We start from the raw sequence: 11,001 nt of genomic DNA, 5'->3' as shown, positions 1-11,001 counted from the left end.
AGGCCTGAGTGGGAGAATGACCTAAGTGAATGTTAAGAGCAATGAGAGGATTCTTGTCAAGTGTAAAGTATGACAAAGCCCATGAAGTGATAGATATATCACTATATAACAGCTATATAATTATATAGTGAGGAGATCCACCAGATATAGAGAGGAGAGGTGCCAGGCATATTCTTAGAAAATGAGCAGTTTCACTTCAAGAGCTATTGGGATCTCCTCTGACAAAAAGTGATCAAGCAATGATAATGACAGGCCAATCAGAAGATACAGTAGTGTTAGACTTTTCACTGCCATGACAAATACCTGAGGGAAACATTTTTTTTTAACTAGGCAATTTTATTAACCTCTGTTTCAACCTTTATTCCCAGGCTTTATCAGCTTCATTAGCTACAAAGAATGAATTGTGTATAAGCAAAAACTGAAAAGAGCTGCAATGCCCAATATTAAAGCAATTTAGATTTTATCAGATCCATAGACAAAAGAATTTTAAAAAGCAATCATAATATAAAATAGCAGCTCCTGTAACTTCTTCAAGTAGTATCTTCTTCAGAAGTTGACTCAATTCAGTTTCTCTCATTCTTAGAAGCCTCATCAAAATTCTCCACAAGATCTGGAACTTCATCTTCTCCAGTAGCAAGTGGTACTTTTCCATCCACAGAGTGTTTGGGCAGAGCTTCAGCTAGGATCCTTAAAACTAGTCAGACTGTCTACACCAACCTGATTCAAGATGCTAGGAAGCATTTCTGTCGGCTACTTTGTCTCAGCATGGCCTGTAATGGTGAAAGTATTTGCTGCCAAAGATGCCTAAACTTCAGGGTTGTTAAAATGGATCCCTGTTCCTTGGTTTGTAAACATATTCACCTCCTCAATACCAGAGATATTGTTCACTCCTAACTTCTTTAAGAACTGAAGTTTTTTGTCATCTGCTGTAGCTGTTCTATGAACCACCTTCTTTCTATGAGCAGTTCTTTTCCCACCAATGTGCACTTGTGCCTGCAGTTTGTGGTGGTTTTTTTTGGTTCTTTATAGTTTCTTTCACCCTGTCAATGCAGAAAATGAGGTCCTGCAGGGGACTAGGGTTGGCACTCAGGGGGTCTCGTGTAGACCAGCTGATTAGGCACAGGCACACACACACACACACACACACACACACAGGGATGCAGAATGGCAGACAGGGAGGTTGGAACTGGGAAACAATTTAAAGAAGAATCTTGGCCTGCTATTTCAATACCGCTGGCTCCATTGCTTTTAAGCCACGACAAGGAAGAAGTACGATCTAATCAGAAGGAATCAGTGAACACCAAGCAACATCCTATATAAACTACTGGTTAGTATTCTTCAAAGTTGTCAAGATCATCAAAGTCACAGAAACGCCAAGACTGAAGGAAATTAAAGACATACGACAAGATGCAATTCATGATTCTCAGTCTTTATTCTTACGTAGGACATTACGGAGACTAGTGGTAAACATGAACGCAAGGATACTAACTGCCTGCTGTTTGTGATTGTGTTGTGATTTTATGTAAGGAAGATGGCCTCACTTGAAAGAAATCCACATGAAGTAAGTGCAACAAGTCATAGGTTGGCAAATATGCCTTCAGTGAGGAAAGAAGTTCCTCTGCTACATTTGTAATTTTTGTATGCTAGTGTTTCCACATGTGTGTGTGCCAGTCCTGGGGCTTGAATTCAGCTCCACTTCTGGCTTTTTTTTTTTTTTTGCCAGTCCTGGGCTTGGGCTCAGGGTCTGAGCACTGTCCTTGGACTTTCTCAAGGCTTAGCACTCTACCACTTGAGCCTCAGCACCACTTCCAGCTTTTTTCTATGTATGTGGTACTGAGAAATTGAACCCAGGTCTTTGTGCATGCTAGGCAAGCACTCTAGCACTAGGCCAAACTCCCGGCCCCCACTTCTGGCTCTGGCGGGGGGTGGGTGTGTGTGTGTGTGTGTGTGTGTGTGTGTGTGTGTGGGTGGGTGGGTGTGTGTGTGTGTGTGTGTGTGTGTGTGTGTGTGTGTGTGTGTGTGTGTGTGTGTGTTTAATTGAAGCTTAAGAGTCTCACAGACATTCCTACTTGGGCTAGCTCAGAACCATGATCTGCTGATCCTAGGATTGCGAATGTAAGCCACTAATGCCCGCCTGGCCACAGTTCTTTCATTTTAAACCAAGGATTTAGATGTCAAAATATGATAAATCCTGCCAGGCATGGTAATACACACCTGTATTCCTAGCTACTCAGGAGGCTGAGATCTGAGGATCAAGGTTCAAAGCCAGCCTGGGGAACTGAAGACCATGACACTCTTATCTCCAATTAACCACTAGAAAATGGGAAGTAGGGCTGTGGCTCAGCGGTAGGGATGTGGCCTTGAGCTGCAGAGCACAGGGATAGCACCCAGGCCTAGAGTTCAAGCCCCATGACTGGCAGAAAAAAAAGATAAATCCTTAACACATAAAAATCCTGAAATGCTCCTGCAAAATTGTGACTCTTTATAACCAAGCATTGGAAGTCAGCTTTGAAAAAACGAATGGCCAGTAAAAACTCTCAAAGTATATAATTTATTCTTTGTTCAGCCTAAGAACTGGCAGACTCTTCTAATTAACAATTAATCTTTAATTATAGGCTAATTAATTACAATAATTAATTGTAGGTTAAAAAGACAAAGAGGTGGTGGGCACAGTGATGCACACCTATAATCCTAATATTTGGGAAGATTAAGGCTGGAGAAAAATTCCAGTGAGAACGTTTCTATCGTTTATGGAAAATATTAGTTCTCACTCTAAACTGATGTGTAAGTAGCCAACACACAGGATCTATTATTCGTGTGAAACAAAAAGTTTCCATTCGTACTGGCTAGTACTATGGTAGGAGCTCCTACCCTAGCCCAGGCCCAGTTGAATGGCAGGAAAAGTATGATAATGATACTGAATACAAGTTGGATTCTTGCCTTAACATCTAGCATAGTAGTAACTTAAGAAGGTTTACATCTCAAACGGCCAGAATAATATAGACTGTGTATATACTTTCATGGAAACCTTGGAACACAGTAATCAGATCAGAAATGCAAGGTAAAGTCCACTGCTGTCAGAGCAGAGTGGAACATTAGTAAGAGCCAGGCAAGAAAACCCCATTCACTTGCTACAAACAGAGCTGAATGCTTTGGACTTGGTGCTGAGGAACAATCAATACAATACTGATGGCTCCTGGGAGGTCAAGCAAGTGTGATACTGTGAACATGGACACACCAGACAGGACATCATTGTTGAACCTCACTGCTATCTCATGTACTAGTTGTCACCACTATTTCCATTTGCAGATGAAAAAACTAAGGATAAGAGCCATTTAACCAGCTCATGTGAAGAGCAGGCAGCTAGCAAAGGGTATACCAGGGTACAAATTTCAGCAATCTACCTCCAGAGTCTGCATTTCATCTGCTGTTCTAAAATGCTTGTACCAACCAACATTTCTAACAACAGCACTCCTATATCCCTCCCAGCAAAGTAAAGGTCCTTTCACAGTATTCTTGGTTCAGTTGCCCATAGCCTTTCTTATTTCAATGGCATTTGTGACAGGATAGGCTAGAGTGAGAAACCTCATTTGTGGATCTCTATTGCACATCAAGGGCAAAAGACTATCCTCTGGACTTGGGAAGTAGGCTACTTCTAGCTACCTTTCTAGTTTGACAAAATAGTAAGACTTACTACAGTATATTACACTGTTATTATTTAGAAAATATTCCCTTATGATCCCCATTCTTTCACAATTGCAATAGCATCATCATGAGTATTTATGTATAGCAAGCTGCTTACTTCTCTTTTGCTATAAGACCCAAGTCCAGGAAGCCCTTTGATGTGTTAAATAAGGTTATTTAAATAAGCTTAGGTCTGTATTAATTTTATGGTTCCAGAGGAATTCTTCTCCCCTAGAGCTGCCTACCAGTTAATTTAGGAACAGTAATAATCTTCTAAACTATCAGGCTTACTTCCCATGTAGGTCCTTCCCCCAAATTATCTTGGTTTAATCATGTTTGAGCATGGAAAATGCCACACTAGTAGCAGAGGAGCTACACAATGTTTTATCATATATATTTTTAGCTTTTTGACATCTACATGGCTATATAGGAAGGAATCCTTTACCAGATTCATTATCCAGGGAAATAACATCTAGTCACTGTGCAAGCTGGCTCACCACTGCCAGGGCTCTTCCTCTTCATTCTTCAAGACAATGACATTGCTGCTATGTTGGATATTTCTTGATAGCTCTCTAGCCAAGGACATTTGTGGATCAGAAGTACTGTTGCTATGGTTCTGCACATTTGAGTCCTGTTTCTAGAAACCATATTAATTGTCAGGCAATATAACATGTTAGACTTTTCAAAGACATAAATCAATTTATTTCAAACTTCTAACATGGTTTTATTTACATCATCAGAGCCATATACAAGCTCTGAGGTATTATTTAATGAACTGAATTTTGTTCTATAACCTCAATATGTTGGGCAATGGACAACAGAATTTAAAATATTATGGCATGAAAAAATCATGTATTTTGTAATGAATGCCTTATAGAACGTAGAACTTTCATTACACAAGGCAAAGTGAACACGAAGGTAGCTCCTATGCAGCTCTAAACTCTATGATGCCACAACCCAACCATCCAATTGGGTCAACAGAACAGCTTATTCCTGTCACTGAAAAAAAAATTTTTGGTTACCTAAAGACAAGGACAAAGGAAGAGACTATATGATACATGCTTCTAGAATATTTATGTTTCTTTTCTAATTTGCTCCTAATCGTGATAACATTGCACTTTAAAAATTTTTTTCACAGTAAGCTCAGGCCCTGAGTTCAATCCTCAGAGTCTCTCCCACACCCCCTCCCCAACACACACACATACATACATACATACATACATACATACATACATACATACATACATACATACATATACATACACACACACACACACACACACAAATATTCTTCCACTTATTTTGATCTTCTTTTATTTTCAAAGTAGATTGAATGGACTTGAAGTTCACCACTTCCCCTGGCTTCAACTGCAGATAATTACCAGTAATGTGCTCTCGATCAACCACTTCTTTTCCATCTTTCAAACACCAGACCTGTTTGCCTTCTCATGTTGGCCTTCTTTGGTCTTTGTAGTATCTCCTACTTCCCTGTTTCCCACGTCTGCCCTCCTCCATGTTAGAGCTCCATCTTCTACCCTGATCTCTCTAATAAATCCCTCTTGCTAATGGTGTCACATAGAGCTCATTTTGGAGGTCTTAGGTCTTCATATTTTATGGCCCCTAATGAAAGATCTATTTCAGCCCCTCTATTTTCAGCATTTGCCTCTTTGTGAAATAAACCTGTCTACAACCTCTATTACCTATGGACATCTACTGCCTTCTACACCAACCTAGCAGACGGTGATGGTGATGCTAGGGAGCTTCGTAGTTAACAAAATAGCTTCATTCACACCATCCATCCCACAGGCTAACACAAAACCCTGTCCTGTATCCTGTCTGGTGGATGGTCATCTCACAGGAAAAAAATCTTCCACAAAGTGCTTTTATGGAAGCTTGCACTGTAATCTTAAGTCTCATAAAAGATTCAACAGAAATGAAAAGGAAAAATTTTCTTCCTGAAAACTGAAAAGTTTTCAAAGTTTTCCCTGAAAAGTGAAGGGACCTGGCTATCTTCATCTAAATCTGAGTTCAAATCTCAGTCCTGAAACTTTTTAGCTATCTGACCCCCACCTGTATTTTGATTTCCTCCTTTATCACGTGGGAATCATAAAAAAGATGATTTGTTTTTATTCTTTTTGTTATTGTTGTTGCAGTACTGGAGTTTGAATGTAGTGTTTTATATTTACTAAGCAGCTGCTCTATCACTTGAGCAAGTCCCCGTCACTCAGGACTATGTTACCTGGGAAATACGTGAAAATTATGTGGCATGCCAACTATACATAGAAAGGGCTCAATAGATGGTGGCTACCCTTGTTCCAAATTCTTAAGCCTTTACCTCTGAGTCTTTGGTTCCTTCCAAAACATCACTGAGAACTCGTATGTATTCAGTTGCACCCTTAAGGATATCAACTTTGCTAGGCTTCCTGTTTTGAGGTAGAAATGGCACCAGAGCCTTCAGCTTGGCAAAACCATGGTTGAGGTTTTTTATCTAGAAAACAAAAGGTACAGTGACACAATGAACAGCTAACTTGTACAGATATTCCCCAAAGCCACAGGGTTTGAGGGATGGATTCCCACATTCTCTTCTCTGGTCAGTGAATCTAAGCTGCCACAGGCCAAAAGGTCACATTTCTCCTACACTGAAGTTCATTACAAGGGAAGAGAAGCAGTTTCTCTCATCTCTGAAGGTGCACAGGCCAGATGTGTCTATGTTGACCTCATTCCTCCTCCACTGATAACATACTCACTGCATTATCCTTTCAATACAAGACTAGTACGGACAAAACGTTGCCATTAACTACACTGCTCCACCATTTACTAACCTTTGTAAAAGTGTCTGAGACATTTCTGCTAAGCCTCTGCTAATCTGCAAGGTGGAAAACACCCTCTATCTTTAGGGGTAGTGGCAATTATGTGACATAATGTACACACAAAATACCTTACTTGGATCTGGTACATTTAAAGTCCTCAACAAGTGGTAGTGTTTCTAATAAGTATAATGTACCCATACCTACCTACCACTGCACCCTCAACTCAACCCCTTGCCCAATGAGTTAATGATACAGAGACAAGTATGCAAACTGCTGTGTTCATGCTGACATCCATTTTCCTTGTTCTACAAGGTCTAATACTCTAGCACTGATGCCAGACTTCTTATAACCATCCCCTAGAAGACTTGGGCTCCTACTATACCATAAAGCCAAAATATACTAAAAAAAGCCAATAGAGTCAATAAAATTAACAGCCTCTCCCATCATGGACCAAGCAGGCAGGGAACATAGCTAATTCACAGAACTCAGTGACTAGAAGAGAGTTGAAAGATTGAACTTCAACAAATCAAAATACAAATGAAAATTAGATACTATTTTTCATGTGCCAAGCTGGCAAAATTTTAATAATTATTTATCCTATCCAGCATCAAAAATAGCATGAGAGATAATTCTTGTACTTTATAATAAGGATAGATATTAGAAATCATTTTAGAAGTCAACTGGACAATTTGTACCAAAAATCATGAGCTTGACCTGGCATTACAGGTTTACATCAATGACCCACCTATAATTCTCACTTTAGCAGTAAGGAAGATCTCACATTGAATTCCAATCTCTTGCACAGCTACTAAAATAGGAGATCTCAGTCCAGGGACAGCCTAGCCAAAGGTTCAAGACCCTGTCTGGAAATTAATTAGAAAGCAAAAGGACTAGAAGTGTCTCTCCCATAGTAGAATTTAGCCTACTTAGCAAGCTCAAGAGAGAACAAAAACTTGAAATTGTAAGGTTCAGTAATTCCAATTCTATTATTTTATTCTTATTCTAAGGCAATTGCAACACATACACATTTGTATAATAGCAAAAGAGCAACAAACATCACACATTCTTGTGACAGGGAAATACAACAATAATTTATGGTCTGCTTATATTAAAACTCTTCTATCAAAAGTTATTCTGCCAAAAGACATCTGAGTAGCAAAGTTTGAACTAGCCCTGGCAGAAAATTTCAGTGAGACACCATCTCCAATTAACCAGTAAAATAATTGACCAGATGTGTGATTCAAGTAGTAGAACACCAGCCATGGGCAAGGAAAAAAATCCTACTACATAAAGGACTACTTATGAGTGTGATGCCAGTGGCTCATGTCTGTAACAGCTACTCAGGAAGCTGAGAGCTGAAGATCAGGGTTCAAAGCCAGCCTGGGCAGGAAAGTGAGACTTTTATCTCCCAACTACCCAGGAAGTGGAGCTATGTCTCAAGTGGTAGGGTGAGCAGAAAAAGAAATTTGAGCACAAAATCTCAGGGACAGTGCCCAAGTTCAAGCTCCAGGACTGGCACCAAAGAAAGAGAAAGAAAAGATGAGGATATGCTTTTGATAGTGCTGGGTGAAAAAGTTTAATTATTCAGTAAATGATCACAATTGTGTGGAATTATATACATGTCATCTAGAAGAAAGGACTAGAAGGATATAGATGAAGATGTTCACCACATATGCCTGTGGTATAAGCACTTCCATTCCCTCTTCAGGTACTTCAATATCTTCCAGGTGTGCTAATTTTGTCATCATAGAATAGTATAGGTCATTAGACTTTAGTGGATAAAACTGATATTTTGGGGCCTGAGCCAGGAATTCAAATTCAGTACTAGATGCTTTTGCTCATTGGCTAGCACTTTTAACAACTGAGCCACACCTCCAACCCCAAAACTAGTTCTCTCAAGGAAGCAATTCCTTCACCATAGGGCTTCTTCAAATATTAGATCCCATTAGATCATTTTAGGGCAACCAAGTCACGGTTCACAAGATCACAGGTTTTGATGAAGTGTCTGATAAAAGTGTACTTCACTCTTGGACTTTTCTCTGTTTCCCTTACATCTTCTGGTCCTTTTCTGTCACTTTCCCATGCAAACCTCCAGTCAGTTCACTGAGGCTTATACCTAAGCATCTAGGAAGATCTCCAGTAGAACTTCTCCAACCCTGGGCATAAACGTACACCATGTTCCTGGTCTCAGCCTCGCCCTGCCCTTTCTGGGATCACCTCAGTGGGAACCAGCCCAAATCCTATGTCAACACGGAGCTCAGACCTGATGAATCTGGGGCCAAGGGCTGTAAGAGCTCCTAAAAGCTACCAGTTGATTAAATAGGGTCAGACCCACTATAACCAGGAAGCTACTTTCTCCTGTTGAGTGGAGAGTCTGAATGCACACTGGGATATTGTGCTTCGTTTGGATTTTCTTTTTTGTTGGTTTTTTTCAATTTAAAAAAGAGTTTCCAGGGGCCGGGAGTTTGGTCTAGTGGTAGAGTGCTTGCCTAGCATGCATGAAGGCCAGGGTTCGATTCCTCGGTACCACATACATAGAAAAAAGCCAGAAGTGGTGCTGAGGCTCAAGTGGTAGAGCTCTAGCCTTGAGAAAGTCCAAGGACAGTGCTCAGGCCCTGAGCTCAAGCCCAGGACTGGCAAAAAAAAAAAAAAAAAAAAAAAAAAGAGTTTCCATCAGGCCTCCTTACCCTGTGTTTGCTTTGAGACCATGATGAAGCAGTACAGAAAAGCAGCTGGGGTCCCATTTGCACCCCAGCTCTCAAAGAGGGCCTGCAGCTGAGCCTAAAGGCAACTCCACGGGCTGAGAATCTTAAGACACGGGCCGAGGGGCTCCCTCTACCCTCCTGGGGGCTGGCACAGGTTCCGGGCGGGGGTCAGAGGCTGGCGGCCACTACTGTCATTCTCGGGGCCAGCTGGAGCGGGGAGCAGGGTTCCGGGGTGGACGTGGCGGAGGGAGCCGTGCGCAGGCGGTTAGGGGTGCGCCCGGGATCTACAAGCTCTGAGGTGTCGGGTGGGGAGCCGGCCCCCTCCTGGGTGCACACACGAAGCACGGACGCAGGAGCAGCCCGGGCACCCTTACCCGCTCGCGCTCCTTGGCGTTGGCCACGCGCCGGCGCTCCAGCACCAAGCCCAGGTCCTCGGTGGACGAGTAGCCTCCGGAGGGCAGCCGCTTGAGCCGGCAGATGGCGGCCATCTGGGGCAGTGGCCCAAAAAACTGGTGCAGCACCTCCTCCAGCACCTCGGGCTGCGGAGTCACCAGGAGGACGGGCACCGCGGACCCGGACTCCGGAACAGCGTCCATGGCGACACTCGCCCCGCAGGCGCCACTCACCTTTTATCGAAGGCACCTGGGCGAGCGCCAGGCGCGCACGTGCGGCACAGGCACGAGGCGCAGGCGGGGGGGGGGGGGGGGGGGGGCAGGTGTGGGGCGGGGCGGGCGGGGCCTGGCCCAACTGCACTGAATTACCGCACAAGTTCTCAAGTTTGCCGGCTGTTGTCCTCAGAGTGGGATGGGGCGGGGCAGGAGTGATGGTTTTTTGGGGGGGTTGTTTGTTTGTTTGTTTGTTTGTTTGTTTGTTTGTTTTTCCAGTCCTGGGCTTGAGCTCAGGGCCTGAGCACTGTCCTTGGACTTTCTCAAGGCTAGAGCTCTACCACTTGAGCCTCAGCACCACTTGCTGCTTTTTTTCTATGTAAGTGGTACCGAGGAATCGAACCCGGGTCTTCGTGCCTGCTAAGCAAGCACTCTACCACTAGGCCCAGGAGTGGTTTTTTGAAAGCCACACGCTGATTCCCTCCCCCTCACAAATTCTGATTCAATCAGCCTGTGTTGAGGCCTGAGTTTCTAGATATATCTGTACACATGGATGTGAATATACGTTTATACAGAAAAAAATGAATATACACATTATTGGAAAATCATTTTGAATTAAATAAAAGCCAAAATGTTACAAAGACAGTAACCAAGTGTATCTGGCTCCTTTCAAGTGAGATTCCACAGAATCTCACATTCGTTTCAACTCCCTCCCCCGCCCCCATGCCGTAGCTATTATCATTTTCATTACTTTTTTCCCCAGACTATTTGAAACTTTGGGGGGTAGGTAGAGATAACAGAGTCTCACTATGATGCCCAAGCTGGCCTTAAATTTACCATCCTTCTATGTCAGCCTCCTGAATGCTAGCATGATAAGCATGAACTATCACCCCCAGCCCATCTTGGTTTCTGTTGCCACTGTGTGTTTTGTCATTCAGTATTTTCAATAGAAATGAGAAAACTCTTAGGTGTCATTTTAAAGAAAAATTACCTCCAGTACACACTTTCTTTCTCTCTTTCTGCATCCCTCCTCCCCATACTGAGCAGAGACTGTAGCTAATGTCATTTTCTTAATTCATGTACATTATTTTACAAAGGTGTTTTACTGTGAGAATTCCATACATGAATATAATGTACCTTGATCAGTTAATAATAGGTCAAATCGCATGCCTCCACAAAGAAGAGAGAAGAGATATA

The 11,001-nt window shown here is 42.4% G+C and overlaps 1 protein-coding gene and 1 pseudogene across 1 annotated transcript; both read right to left on the bottom strand.

Moving 5' to 3' along the window:
• Positions 1-563: 563 nt before the first annotated feature.
• On the bottom strand, positions 564-898 carry LOC150060608 (transcription factor BTF3 pseudogene; annotated as a pseudogene).
• Positions 899-4,000: 3,102 nt separating this feature from the next.
• Figla (folliculogenesis specific bHLH transcription factor) lies at positions 4,001-9,795 on the bottom strand. Its single transcript, XM_090337573.1, is given in 3 exon segments — positions 4,001-4,321; positions 6,020-6,172; positions 9,574-9,795. Coding segments are annotated over 3 exon segments (696 nt in total).
• Positions 9,796-11,001: the final 1,206 nt, after the last annotated feature.

This window comes from Megascapheus bottae, chromosome 7 (assembly GCF_031878675.1).
Source record: "Megascapheus bottae isolate mThoBot1 chromosome 7, mThoBot2.hap1, whole genome shotgun sequence".
Classification (NCBI taxonomy): Eukaryota; Metazoa; Chordata; class Mammalia; order Rodentia; family Geomyidae; genus Megascapheus; species Megascapheus bottae.
This window is presented reverse-complemented; position numbering and strand designations above follow the sequence as displayed.